At 42.4% G+C, this 15,209-nt stretch overlaps 2 protein-coding genes across 2 annotated transcripts in view; one reads left to right on the top strand and one right to left on the bottom strand.

Moving 5' to 3' along the window:
- The window catches only part of trim26.L (tripartite motif containing 26 L homeolog), a 47,855-nt gene extending 45,916 nt beyond the window's left edge, over positions 1 to 1,939 (bottom strand). Inside the window, exons 1-2 of the mRNA XM_041582891.1 lie at positions 1,558 to 1,939; positions 417 to 508 (exon numbers count right to left, since the gene is read on the bottom strand). Coding sequence (XP_041438825.1) covers positions 417 to 508; positions 1,558 to 1,704 — 239 coding nt within the window. The 5' untranslated portion in view covers positions 1,705 to 1,939. The remainder of the gene's footprint in view (positions 1 to 416; positions 509 to 1,557) is intronic.
- A 1,139-nt stretch (positions 1,940 to 3,078) lies between these two features.
- Positions 3,079 to 6,851, top strand: LOC121399779 (translation initiation factor IF-2-like). The gene is made up of 2 exons (XM_041581351.1): positions 3,079 to 3,135; positions 5,439 to 6,851. The coding sequence occupies exons 1-2, from the start codon at positions 3,079 to 3,081 to the stop codon at positions 6,849 to 6,851; spliced, it is 1,470 nt and encodes a 489-aa protein (XP_041437285.1).
- The last annotated feature ends 8,358 nt before the right edge of the window (positions 6,852 to 15,209 follow it).

Here is a 15,209-nt window from a genome sequence, read left to right as displayed (position 1 = left end):
TTCCACTCCTCCATTGTTACTGTATAAACACCTATTTGTAATACATAAACTTCCAGCAAATACTTTCATCCCATTCCTATTGATATCTGACAAATATGTCTATTTGTATATTTTTAACAACTTTGCCTATATTTCAACTCATCATCATCATCATCATCATCATTGATTTATATAGCGCTTTCAAGATACGCAGTGCTTATCATAAAACAGGTTTGATTTAGTTTTCATCTGTAGCCTTAAGACTTTAGTCATTTGTTCAGTCCTAGAATCTGCTCATTTGTGTAATTAAAATATAATGAAGTCAAAATGTTCCTATCAAAGGAACCCAGACCTCTCTATTGCCCTGGTTTTTGGGGGACAGCCCTGATTTGGTACTGACAATGAAAGTGCAGAAGTTGGTTGGTTTGGTCGCTCACCTGTCACTGGGAGCCTCAGAGACTCGAGGGATGAAGGCCACGCACTCTTTCTTCCTGATGTTTTGAGACACCCATGAGTTTAGGACATCTACCTGAAACAGGAATGTACCAATGTGAGGAGTAGCCTGGGGCAGTTGTGTATGGAGAATAGATGGAGATTCATCTGAAATTTCAGATTCACAGATTGAAGAATCCATCAGAGACGTTTGGTCCAATTGTACATTATCCAGTCACTCAGCCCTCAGACCACACGCTTTATCCAGAGGAATGACTGCCATCAAAGCATGTGGTGGGAGGGGGGATCAAACCAAAAGAAACTTGATCTGTTTTTAATTTAAAGAAACATGATTTGCATTAAGCACCTATCACTCCCTATTTGCACCCATGGTGACAAGGTAAAATGTAGTAGTTGAGTAGAGGGCTCCATTTGTCATCTGTGATGTTCAGTAGCAGCACCCTTCAACTGAAATCTCTGATATCATTGCACACCATCCTGGGTATCTCCAGGGTTCCCTGAGCTGGCTGCACCCCTACACTACCCCTACAATGCTACACTGTGAGTGAAAAACACGGCCCTTTGCACCCTTTCTAGTGCTTTTCACCAGCACTTGAGTTTGCAGGTATTTAAAAAGGTTCATATAAAAAGATGGGGTCAAAAAAATAACATGAGAATGGGAGAATGTAACAGTGAGAATATACATGGGCAGAAGCCCCCACCTCCATCAAAGATGTTTCTCCAGATTGTCCCCTGTATGAAGGGCAGGAAGAACATGGAAACTGTTGGTGGAGATGTTTGTGATAGAGGGAACATTGAAAGTCCCAAGAGAATCTTGTTCATTGCACCCTTCACCCCTTCAATGTCCCCACAAGGAATTCCCACTTCTTCCTGTAACATGAAGGTCTTTACTCCAGCCAAACCCTGTCCAACCCTAGCATATAATACTCAATATTTAATGAACCTGGATAAGAAGAGACAAGTCTACATATCAGTCCAAACTCTTTGTGTTCCACACAGATAGATCAACATAATGTAGTGGAGGCAGTGGAGGTACTGTTGCAAATTTGTCATTTCTAAGGGTCAAAGCACCTCACACTACTGAACACCTTCCATTTTAAGCAAAATAAAGTAAGAAGTCCTCACTTTCTCCCCATCAATGAATTTAGGTGCAGTTTTCTTCTTCTTCTTTGGATCGGCAGTGCCGGGTCTGTGAGGTGAGTTTACGTTGCTGTGTAGCTGGACTCCATCAATTCCATCCGGAACAGAAGATTTGCTCTTTGTGTTTCCCATGGGTGAACCTCAAGGATGGAATTGGCACATCAGCCTGGAAACACAAAAAAAGGAGATCCCTTGATAAAAGATAGAAGATATGATGGGTCTCTTGCTACATGAATTGAAATTCATGGGGAGCAGCCGGTTTGATTCCGGACTCAGCATCCCCCCCCCAGAATTCTGACCGTTCTACTTCCCACTAAATCCCACTGTGTCCAGTTCTTATCTGTAAATTGTCTCCCCAACTGCATCCCACCTGTATAGTGTCTCCCCAACAGCACCCCAACTTTGTACTTTCTCCCTATAGGCAGAGGGTGACTTTTGTGTTTGGAAAGACTCATGATAGTAATATTTTATAGCATCTCTACAGGAATATCAGATGTATATATATATATACTGTATATATATATGGAATAATGGATTAATGTACCATGATGGGGGGGAATAAACACAATCCCAATTTGGTGTCTAATCCAAGACCAGTTTGATGGAAAATTCCCTCAGAACCAGAGAAAAGTAAATGCAGTGTCAGCTTCTCTGTATAATACATTTTAAATCCCAGTAACCATAGAGTGTGTTCCTTGTATAACAACCCCAGAGTAGCAGAATAAATGCAGTGTAAATTCAGTGTAAATCAGTGTAAATTCCATGAGAACATACAGCAGATTAAATACTAATTGCCCCCAATACAAACAGCAGCATAAATACAGAACCATGATACAAGGCTAAAATAAATACCCAGTCAGGTCCATAAACAGTAAAATCTACAGACTGAATCATGTGAATTTTATATATAATATCCCCAGAAGAGACGTTAATTACAGATCAGATGCAGAATACATTGCCCATTCCCTTGAATTCAGTATAAACATGATGAATTGCTTCAGCTCATGGAACAAAACTGCAGACCCTCAACTCTATATTGTTTCCTAAACAGAACCCTAACTCTCTGTCTCCCCGATACAACCCCAACTCTATATTGTCTCCTAAACAGAACCCTAACTCTCTGTCTCCCCGATACAACCCCAACTCTATATTGTCTCCTAAACAGAACCCTAACTCTCTATTGTCTCCCCGATACAACCCCAACTCTATATTGTCTCCTAAACAGAACCCTAACTCTCTATTGTCTCCCCGATAGAACCCGAACTCTATATTGTCTCCTCAACAGAATGTGAAAGATAAACAGGTTGTGTAGCAAAAACTCCCCTCAGTCCCAGTGGGTGCCCCTCAGAGCTGAGCAAGTTTGATAAGTCTCCCCAACAGAACCCCAACTCTCTTTTGTCTCCCCGATAGAACCCAAACTCTCTATTGTCTCTCCAACAGAACAACAGAGAAGTACTCGCACACCCTGGCCTTCCCGAAAGATAGAGATCCCTGGTGCACAGCAAAATGGAGGAAACGGCAACCTCACGATCCAATGGCGACAAGAAATTCACCGGCACACAGGTAATGCAAGCAGGTTATACCTTGCTAGAAGTTTATTGCAGCATGCAACGTTTCGGGGTTACCCCCTTTATCAAGCGATGCTTGATAAAGGGGGTAACCCCGAAACGTTGCATGCTGCAATAAACTTCTAGCAAGGTATAACCTGCTTGCATTACCTGTGTGCCGGTGAATTTCTTGTCGCTCTCCAACAGAACCTCATCACTCTATTGTCTCCCCAACAGAACCCCAACTCTCTATTGTCTCCCTGACAGAACCCCAACTCTCTATTGTCTCCCCAACAGAACCCCAACTCTCTATTGCCACCACCACATAATCCCAACTGTCTCGCTAACATTACCCCAGCTTACATTGTGCCCCAAGGAGCCCCCCCGCTGTGCTGTTTCCCCAGTAGTTTTGCAGGGGCTCCCTAAAAGGCCACAGACAGAGCCAAATATTGGGGAGAAGCTGAGAATAAGAGGTACTTACAGGCAGCCGGTATCAGAGTGGGAGAGTGTGTTGGTATGTGGGGTAACTCCGCAGTGTGTTACTGTGTCATTGTGTGTCTCAGTTTGTGTCACTGTATGTTACCACATGAACCATTGTGTGTCTGCTCAAGCCTTTGGTACCAACTGCTCGTTACTATGGACTCATGTTACACCGTGAACAAAACCCTTCTGAATCCAGTCCGACTGCTTTCCTGCATCTCCTGACACACTGCTCCCTCACTGTCACATACTGCTCTCTCACTGACTGTCACACACTGATCTCTCACTGGTTTCTCACTGCGCTTCTCTGTTCTCTATTTCATTACTGCCTCCCTTATATATTTATATATAGTGATCATATCCCCTTATATATTTATATATAGTGATCATATCCCCTTATATATTTATATATAGTGATCATATCCCCTTATGTATTTATATATAGTGATCATATCCCCTTATGTATTTATATATAGTGATCATATCCCCTTATATATTTATATATAGTGATCATATCCCCTTATATATTTATATATAGTGATCATATCCCCTTATATATTTATATATAGTGATCATATCCCCTTATATATTTATATATAGTGATCATATCCCCTTATATATTTATATATAGTGATCATATCCCCTTATATATTTATATATAGTGATCATATCCCCCTTATATATTCATATATAGTGATCATATCCCCTTATATATTTATATATAGTGATCATATCCCCTTATATATTCATATATAGTGATCATATCCCCTTATATATTTATATATAGTGATCATATCCCCCTTATATATTCATATATAGTGATCATATCCCCTTATATATTTATATATAGTGATCATATCCCCTTATATATTCATATATAGTGATCATATCCCCTTATATATTTATATATAGTGATGATATGCCCATTATCTGGCTGCTCTCGTGTGTTGGTGACATTTCAGGTGATTGTGGTTAGAGCTGTGAGAAGGAGTCAGCACAACACAACACAACAGAACTGCTTTGAGAGAAGGTATTGTCACTACACAACTTGGTTTGTCTCCTGTATTATCCTGTTTGGGTGTAATTCATATTTACCACTAGACGGGACATGGGACAATACAAACAATATCGGAGTGTTGATGTATGTGATGTTGATATGTTTTCGAGTATTTAGGTAACAGAAGTTGTGGAAGAATAAAGTGGGTCGGGTGTGTGAGGATCCTGCACCTCTCACTGTATATAAAGTATCTGGGGTGTCACTACCCTGCACCTCTCATTGTATATAATGTATTTGGGGTGTCACTACCCTGCACCTCTCATTGTATATAATGTATTTGGGGTGTCACTACCCTGCACCTCTCACTGTATATAATGTATTTGGGGTGTCACACTCACTACCCTGCACCTCTCACTGTACAATGGGATAATATATATATAAATATACTGATTACTTCTCTCATCTTTACTTGGTAACAATAGCATTTGTCCTGGTTCCACATATTAAAGTAACAATATTATTACTATGAACTAATGAGCCCCAGTTATAATTTATTGTTCACTGCTGGTAATTGTGTAAATGGGAATTGAAATGTGTTTCACTGCTTTTTCTTTTGGATTCGTTCTAAAGGTTTGACACTGAAATGTTGAGTTAATAAATAATCCCACAAAAGACAACAGCTCTCTCTGCTTTTCTATAGGCGTCTAGATATCTGAGCTTTAGGCACGTGGGGCCGTTATGGGACAGGGGGGTTTTAGTTGCCAATGAAATGCCGCCCAGAACACTTCTAAATTGCCTCTCCTGGGCCCCTCAGACAATAAGAAATGAAAAGCCCCTGAGAGGGGGAACCCCTGAGTGAGAGACTCCTGAGTGAGAGACTCCTGAGTGAGGGACCCCTGAGTGAGAGACTCCTGAGTGAGGGACCCCTGAGTGAGAGACTCCTGAGTGAGGGACCCCTGAGTGAGAGACTCCTGAGTGAGAGACTCCTGAGTGAGGGACCCCTGAGTGAGAGACTCCTGAGTGAGAGACTCCTGAGTGAGAGACTCCTGAGTGAGAGACTCCTGAGTGAGGGACCCCTGAGTGAGAGACTCCTGAGTGAGGGACCCCTGAGTGAGAGACTCCTGAGTGAGAGACTCCTGAGTGAGGGACCCCTGAGTGAGAGACTCCTAAGTGAGAGACTCCTGAGTGAGAGACTCCTGAGTGAGGGACCCCTGAGTGAGAGACTCCTGAGTGAGAGACTCCTGAGTGAGGGACCCCTGAGTGAGAGACTCCTGAGTGAGAGACTCCTGAGTGAGAGACTCCTGAGTGAGGGACCCCTGAGTGAGAGACTCCTGAGTGAGGGACCCCTGAGTGAGAGACTCCTGAGTGAGAGACTCCTGAGTGAGGGACCCCTGAGTGAGAGACTCCTGAGTGAGAGACTACTGAGTGAGAGACTCCTGAGTGAGAGACTCCTGAGTGAGAGACTCCTGAGTGAGAGACTCCTGAGTGAGGGACCCCTGAGTGAGAGACTCCTGAGTGAGAGACTCCTGAGTGAGAGACCCCTGAGTGAGGGACCCCTGAGTGAGAGACCCCTGAGTGAGAGACTCCTGAGTGAGAGACTCCTGAGTGAGAGACTCCTGAGTGAGGGACCCCTGAGTGAGGGACCCCTGAGTGAGAGACCCCTGAGTGAGAGACTCCTGAGTGAGAGACTCCTGAGTGAGAGACTCCTGAGTGAGGGACCCCTGAGTGAGGGACCCCTGAGTGAGAGACCCCTGAGTGAGAGACTCCTGAGTGAGAGACTACTGAGTGAGAGACTCCTGAGTGAGAGACTCCTGAGTGAGGGACCCCTGAGTGAGGGACCCCTGAGTGAGAGACCCCTGAGTGAGAGACTACTGAGTGAGAGACTCCTGAGTGAGAGACTCCTGAGTGAGGGACCCCTGAGTGAGGGACCCCTGAGTGAGAGACCCCTGAGTGAGAGACTCCTGAGTGAGAGACTCCTGAGTGAGAGACTCCTGAGTGAGGGACCCCTGAGTGAGGGACCCCTGAGTGAGGGACCCCTGAGTGAGAGACTCCTGAGTGAGAGACTCCTGAGTGAGAGACTCCTGAGTGAGGGACCCCTGAGTGAGAGACTCCTGAGTGAGAGACTCCTGAGTGAGGGACCCCTGAGTGAGAGACCACTGAGTGAGAGACTCCTGAGTGAGAGACTCCTGAGTGAGGGACCCCTGAGTGAGAGACCCCTGAGTGAGAGACCCCTGAGTGAGAGACCCCTGAAATGATCTTTACACTGCCCCCTATTGGAATGGCCTGGGGTAAAACTGCACAATCACATGACAATGCCCCACATTCCTACACACTTGGGGGGGTGTCAGCTTTGTAAATTGGGATCCCTCCAGGGGTGAGAAATGTCTCAAACAACATGTAAATGAGGCAAGTGCTGGAAATGCAGGAGAGAGAACTTTGCAGCAGTGACATTGATTTCTCATGGGCAACAGATCAGCCCTAATCTAATATACAGGACAGTCCCAAGCAGGGGCAGCAGAGACATGGAGGTGCCCTCAGGATTACATTGGTCCCTGCCCGATTGCTGATTGGCTGCTGGGGGGAGTGAGGGGAGGTGATATCATTCCAATTTGCAGCACAGAAGTAAAGAGAGACTCAGCTTTATCAGAGTGAATGAATGAGGTATATGGAGTTCTCCAGGGCAGTTACCCATAGCAACCAATCAGCAACCAATCAGCTCTTCACTATCATTCTCTACCTGTAATTACTAACTGCTGATTCGGCTGCATCGCCCCCTCTCTACCAACATCTCTAGTGGGAATAACATATTTATCAAAGAGTTACAGATCTTCACAGTCCACTAGTGGGACATTCCGCCTCTCTCCATTCATTTCTATGGCATTTTTAAAGGCGTATTTATCAAAGTGTGACCATTCACTTTCTTACTAGTGGACTGTGGTTACTTCACTCGTTGATAAATTCACCCCTACATGAGGGAACCCTGGGGCCGGAGTGTAAAACACACGATTGGGATAAAGGGCATTTTGTAGATCTGAGCAATTAGTGAGGGAGTGTTATATATATTTATATTTATTTCTATACAGGTAAATAGGAATAAAGCCAATTCTGCTCCATCTATTTCCCATTATGTCTAATACAGGGGCCTGTGTATTAGGGATGGGGTCAGACCCCAGGACTGTATATAACGTTGTATTTTCATGACTCTGCCCAATTGAATTGCAGAAGGATCTCGAGGGCAGAGACTTGGCTGAGCCAATAGGAAACAGAATATCAGGTCCGGCAGAACCAGTTCCCTTTGTTGTCTGGCAGAAACCATGGCAACGGATGGGGCCCCAGACGCACAATTAACTCAGCAGCTTTGTGCTAATTTGCCTGAGGGTTTGGTCTGGAGAAGAAATTACTACAAGTCCCGAAGCTTCCGGCCCATCTCTCCTCTAATGAATTGTCTCTGGGGTTCAACCTGCCTCCCACCCAATCACTGACCCACAATATACACAATCACTAACCCACAATATACACAATCACTGACCCACAATAAACACAATCACTGACCCACAATATACACAATCACTGACCCACAATATACACAATCACTGACCCACAATATACACAATCACTGACCCACAATATACACAATCACTGACCCACAATAAACACAATCACTGACCCACAATAAACACAATCACTGACCCACAATAAACACAATCACTGACCCACAATATACACAATCACTGACCCACAATATACACAATGCCCCCAGTATCAAGGTGTCCCCAGAAGTGAGTGCCTCTAATAATCCAACCATTAAATACCCGGGTGTTGGCCCAGTGACAAGTAACAGATGATGCCAATGTCCCAGTGCCAGAGTTACTGTGTATAACGACTTATTGTATAGACTGAACTGAATACGGACAAACTGTAACTAGAGACTAAAGTGTCAGCCTGAGAGTCCAGACCACATGATTCTACTTTCCCCCGACTCACATAACCCAGAGTAGGACTGGGCCAGGGGCATGAAACAGTAATTCCTTGGGACAGGCAATAGGTCAGGGCAGGTCACATGGTAATGCCTAAATATTCCTCGCCCTGACCGCTTGCCTGTCCCAAGGAATTACTGTTTCATGCCCCTGGCCCAGTCCTGTTCCTCTCTCTCAACCATGGTTGCCTCCTTTTCCAGAAAAAAATACCGGCCTTCCTATATATTTATCTTTATTCCCTATTAATAACATTGGGATCACTGACCTTCCTATATATTTATCTTTATTCCCTATTAATAACATTGGGATCACTGACCTTCCTATATATTTATCTTTATTCCCTATTAATAACATTGGGATCACTGACCTTCCTATATATTTATCTTTATTCCCTATTAATAACATTGGGATCACTGACCTTCCTATATATTTATCTTTATTCCCTATTAATAACATTGGGATCACTGACCTTCCTATATATTTATCTTTATTCCTATTAATAACATTGGGATCACTGACCTTCCTATATATTTATCTTTATTTCCTATTAATAACATTGGGATCACTGACCTTCCTATATATTTATCTTTATTTCCTATTAATAACATTGGGATCACTGACCTTCCTATATATTTATCTTTATTCCCTATTAATAACATTGGGATCACTGACCTTCCTATATATTTATCTTTATTCCCTATTAATAACATTGGATCACTGACCTTCCTATATATTTATCTTTATTCCCTATTAATAACATTGGGATCACTGACCTTCCTATATATTTATCTTTATTCCCTATTAATAACATTGGGATCACTGACCTTCCTATATATTTATCTTTATTCCCTATTAATAACATTGGGATCACTGACCTTCCTATATATTTATCTTTATTCCCTATTAATAACATTGGGATCACTGACCTTCCTATATATTTATCTTTATTCCCTATTAATAACATTGGGATCACTGACCTTCCTATATATTTATCTTTATTCCCTATTAATAACATTGGGATCACTGACCTTCCTATATATTTATCTTTATTCCCTATTAATAACATTGGGTTAAATACTGGCCAGGTGGCAACTCTACTCTCAACCCCATAGGTTTATACTCCTTCCCCAGTCCTGTTCCTCTCTCTCAACCCCATAGTTTTATCCTCACTCCCCAGTCCTGTTCCTCTCTCTCAACCCCATAGCTTTATACTCCCTCCCAGTCCTGTTCCTCTCTCTCAACCCCATAGGTTTATACTCCTTCCCCAGTCCTGTTCCTCTCTCTCAACCCCATAGTTTTATCCTCACTCCCCAGTCCTGTTCCTCTCTCTCAACCCCATAGCTTTATACTCCCTCCCAGTCCTGTTCCTCTCTCTCAACCCCATAGGTTTATACTCCTTCCCCAGTCCTGTTCCTCTCTCTCAACCCCATAGTTTTATCCTCACTCCCCAGTCCTGTTCCTCTCTCTCAACCCCATAGCTTTATACTCCCTCCCAGTCCTGTTCCTCTCTCTCAACCCCATAGCTTTATACTCCTTCCCCAGTCCTGTTCCTCTCTCTCAACCCCATAGTTTTATCCTCACTCCCCAGTCCTGTTCCTCTCTCTCAACCCCATAGCTTTATACTCCCTCCCAGTCCTGTTCCTCTCTCTCAACCCCATAGGTTTATACTCCTTCCCCAGTCCTGTTCCTCTCTCTCAACCCCATAGTTTTATCCTCACTCCCCAGTCCTGTTCCTCTCTCTCAACCCCATAGTTTTATCCTCACTCCCCAGTCCTGTTCCTCTCTCTCAACCCCATAGCTTTATACTCCCTCCCAGTCCTGTTCCTCTCTCTCAACCCCATAGGTTTATACTCCCTCCCAGTCCTGTTCCTCTCTCTCAACCCCATAGGTTTATACTCCTTCCCCAGTCCTGTTCCTCTCTCTCAACCCCATAGGTTTATACTCCTTCCCCAGTCCTGTTCCTCTCTCTCAACCCCATAGTTTTATCCTCACTCCCCAGTCCTGTTCCTCTCTCTCAACCCCATAGCTTTATACTCCCTCCCAGTCCTGTTCCTCTCTCTCAACCCCATAGGTTTATACTCCTTCCCCAGTCCTGTTCCTCTCTCTCAACCCCAAAGCTTTATACTCACTCCCAGTCCTGTTCCTCTTTCTCAACCCCATAGGTTTATACTCCTTCCCCAGTCCTGTTCCTCTCTCTCAACCCCATAGGTTTATCCTCACTCCGCAGACCAGCTACTCTGTCCTCATAAATCATATTTTAAACAATTGACTTACCAATGTGTCCAGTGCCTGGTAGAGAATATAGAAATTATTTTAATTTAGTTGCACTTTCTGAGGAACTTCCTACTTCCTACTTCCTACATGTGACTGGGAGATACACGGGCCTGGTGGAGCCTAAAGCAGAAGTTCTGTTTATTTCTCAGAATTCAAGTTGAAAACCTGAATTTTATAGAAACCCAGAATATGTGATCTGAAGCATCAAACTGAGGAAGGAAGCATCAACTTCTCAAACAGGGTTGAAGCCTCCATTGTCTCTCCTATTTATGTTTGATCCATTATTTCACATGTTGGCTACTATAAGTCTCCATGAATTAGCCTTACAAGAAATGCTGCTGCTGCTGCCGCCAGGTTTCTACATCTCAAACACTGATCTTCCTCTGCCAGAAACTAATGACCAGGTCAGAATGGGGAAATTACAGAGAAAATACTTGGTGGGCCCCCGCCGACTCAGACCTGCTTGTAAACTCTGACCACTCCCCTGCTCCCCATTTGTGTCCACAAGGAGGAAATAAAAATGAAAACGTTTGAGGAGGTGGAAGGACATGGGGCAGATCTCTCGACTGTCGCTGGGGTGGGGGGCCTTGAGGTGGCAGCTCCTGTGATCCCCATACACCCCAGTGATAATGACATGACATTCAACCCAACTCTGCTCCTCCTACATCTCTGCACTTATCACCGAAACATGAATTAGCCTCTCTACTCATTCCCTCCTCGACGTTTCTTCCCTCTCTACTTGTCTGTATTTATTGAAATATATAGTAGCACATATGTTGCTTAGGTGTTTCATTGCACAGTTGGGATGAGGTCCCTGCCCCCCCCCCCTTTATCTTTCTGACTCCTGATCTTGCCCAGCTGCACAAAAGTCACTTGGGTGAGACAATTGATGGAATAGCTTCTCAGTCTGTGTAGTACAGGCCGCATGTTACACTTACTTTTAATATTTTCATTCCTCAGATGTTACTCTTACTTTCAGTTGTAGTGTCACCCAGACGTAGTACTTAGTGCCTCGGTGTAACAATCCCAGCACCAGGCAAAGCTCAAAGTGGGTTCAGAAATGTCGTGTCCCTGAGTCTGAGCAGGTGAACCCTATACTGGCAGTTTTGTCTAACCCCTACTGGCCTCCTTGTTGGAGCCTCTGGCTGCTCTACTAATACCCTAATCCTGCTTCTCACTTCTAGTCAATTATTTCCTGGCACTTCTCCTACTAGGGTTGCCACCTTTTTTGTAAAAAAAATACCGGCCTTCCTATATATTTATCTTTTCTCCCTATTAATAACATTGGGATCACTGACCTTCCTATATATTTATCTTTATTCCTATTAATAACATTGGGATCACTGACCTTCCTATATATTTATCTTTATTCCCTATTAATAACATTGGGATCACTGACCTTCCTATATATTTATCTTTATTCCCTATTAATAACATTGGGATCACTGACCTTCCTATATATTTATCTTTTCTCCCTATTAATAACATTGGGATCACTGACCTTCCTATATATTTATCTTTATTCCCTATTAATAACATTGGGATCACTGACCTTCCTATATATTTATCTTTATTCCTTATTAATAACATTGGGATCACTGACCTTCCTATATATTTATCTTTATTCCCTATTAATAACATTGGGATCACTGACCTTCCTATATATTTATCTTTATTCCCTATTAATAACATTGGGATCACTGACCTTCCTATATATTTATCTTTATTCCCTATTAATAACATTGGGATCACTGACCTTCCTATATATTTATCTTTTCTCCCTATTAATAACATTGGGATCACTGACCTTCCTATATATTTATCTTTATTCCCTATTAATAACATTGGGATCACTGACCTTCCTATATATTTATCTTTATTCCCTATTAATAACATTGGGATCACTGACCTTCCTATATATTTCTCTTTATTCCCTATTAATAACATTGGGATCACTGACCTTCCTATATATTTATCTTTATTCCCTATTAATAACATTGGGATCACTGACCTTCCTATATATTTATCTTTATTCCCTATTAATAACATTGGGATCACTGACCTTCCTATATATTTATCTTTATTCCCTATTAATAACATTGGGATCACTGACCTTCCTATATATTTATCTTTATTCCCTATTAATAACATTGGGATCACTGACCTTCCTATATATTTATCTTTATTCCCTTATTAATAACATTGGGATCACTGACCTTCCTATATATTTATCTTTATTCCCTATTAATAACATTGGGATCACTGACCTTCCTATATATTTATCTTTATTCCCTATTAATAACATTGGGATCACTGACCTTCCTATATATTTATCTTTTCTCCCTATTAATAACATTGGGATCACTGACCTTCCTATATATTTATCTTTATTCCCTATTAATAACATTGGGATCACTGACCTTCCTATATATTTATCTTTATTCCCTATTAATAACATTGGGATCACTGACCTTCCTATATATTTCTCTTTATTCCCTATTAATAACATTGGGATCACTGACCTTCCTATATATTTATCTTTATTCCCTATTAATAACATTGGGATCACTGACCTTCCTATATATTTATCTTTATTCCCTATTAATAACATTGGGATCACTGACCTTCCTATATATTTCTCTTTATTCCCTATTAATAACATTGGGATCACTGACCTTCCTATATATTTATCTTTATTCCCTATTAATAACATTGGGATCACTGACCTTCCTATATATTATCTTTATTCCCTATTAATAACATTGGGATCACTGACCTTCCTATATATTTATCTTTATTCCCTATTAATAACATTGGGATCACTGACCTTCCTATATATTTATCTTTATTCCCTATTAATAACATTGGGATCACTGACCTTCCTATATATTTATCTTTATTCCCTATTAATAACATTGGGATCACTGACCTTCCTATATATTTATCTTTATTCCCTATTAATAACATTGGGATCACTGACCTTCCTATATATTTATCTTTATTCCCTATTAATAACATTGGGATCACTGACCTTCCTATATATTTATCTTTTCTCCCTATTAATAACATTGGCATCAACCATTATTTTTACCAGCCAGGCCTCTAAAATACTGGCCAGGTGGCAACACTATCTCCTACTGAGACCTGCCCCCACGTCGGGCCCTTCTGCCACCAACCATCCCCTCTGGCAAGTGAGAAAGAAGGTGAGGTGCCTTCCCCTTTTATGACACTGTTTGGCCAGTTACTGAACTGCAACTTTAAACCATGAAAGGGAAACATCTCCCTCTCCCAACTGTAAATGAGAAACAACTGTCCAGAACCTCCTGGGGAATGACTTGAAATACCAGTTGGCAAAATCTTGACCCCACATTGTTATGTTTGCTATACCAAGCCAGGCATGGGCTGCCAATAAGGTTGACACACTCCAGTTTTGAGCTGGGCAGCCTGGGTTTTGGAAGGGATGTAACTGGTCAAAACTGCCTTGTTTTCCAAATCAGGAAATCGCTGATCGTCACGTCATAAGCCCCCCCTGAGGTCACTGAGCCCCCCCCCCCGCAATGTCTCAAACTGTTTTTTGGCCAACTGTCATATGAAATGTTTCCCCTCCAGGTGTGTGGACTCTGTTACCTTCGCGCTGTTCGTAGAGGAAAACAATTTTTACACGACAGGTTCCCTTTAAATTCGGTCTTTCACCCCAAAACCCCACCCTATGTATTAGTGACACATGTTTCATTGTTTTTAGTTATTACTGTATTAGAATGTAATGTTTTTAAAGGCAGTTTCTGTTTCCATTCTCTGCACTGCTGGTTCTGACTCCTGAAACAACAGAACAAATGGCAGCTGAATAACTGATGTGAGGGAGAACCAGAGAACAGACAGGAAGAAACAAGTGCGATTACAATGAACGTTAAAGCCAGAAATTCATGAATATTGGGCAACACACACAAGGCAGTCAGCTGAGCGTCACATGATCAGGAAGTGAGAGAACTGACACTCAGCAGTTCCCAGGCAGCTGTGGGGCCAATCAGAGAGAAGCTGCTGTCTGGAGTTCTTTGTGGTTTTAACCAATGACTCCTCACATGTAACTGCACAATCACTGCCTCATGTTTCTCATATAAAGGGCCTGACAATCAGGTGACAGGAAATGTTACAGTGTGTTTAATAAACTGCTCCCTTCTCTCTGATTGGTCCTTGTGCAGGAAGTGCTGCTCCCTTGTCTCTGATTGGTCCTTGTGCAGGAGCAGGAAGCGCTTCAGGCTGTTGCCTGTGTTTGGAAAGGAGGGAAAGCAAAGCAGCCTGTGTGTAAAGACAAGGAAAGGGCACGAGCATTGATCACAGCGACACTAATGTACATATAATATA

Source organism: Xenopus laevis, chromosome 2L, assembly GCF_017654675.1.
Source record: "Xenopus laevis strain J_2021 chromosome 2L, Xenopus_laevis_v10.1, whole genome shotgun sequence".
Taxonomy (NCBI): domain Eukaryota; kingdom Metazoa; phylum Chordata; class Amphibia; order Anura; family Pipidae; genus Xenopus; species Xenopus laevis.
Note: the sequence above shows the minus strand (reverse complement) of the source record. Positions and strands in the feature narration are given on the sequence as shown.

What these genes read in the sequence shown, in the direction of transcription:
- LOC121399779 (XM_041581351.1), top strand. Translation starts at nt 3,079, where the DNA reads ATGGAGGAAACGGCAACCTCACGATCCAATGGCGACAAGAAATTCACC. An exon ending in AGAAATTCACCGGCACACAG is followed by an intron (nt 3,136 to 5,438) that starts GTAATGCAAGCA and finishes AGCCCCTGAGAG; the next exon opens with GGGGAACCCCTGAGTGAGAG.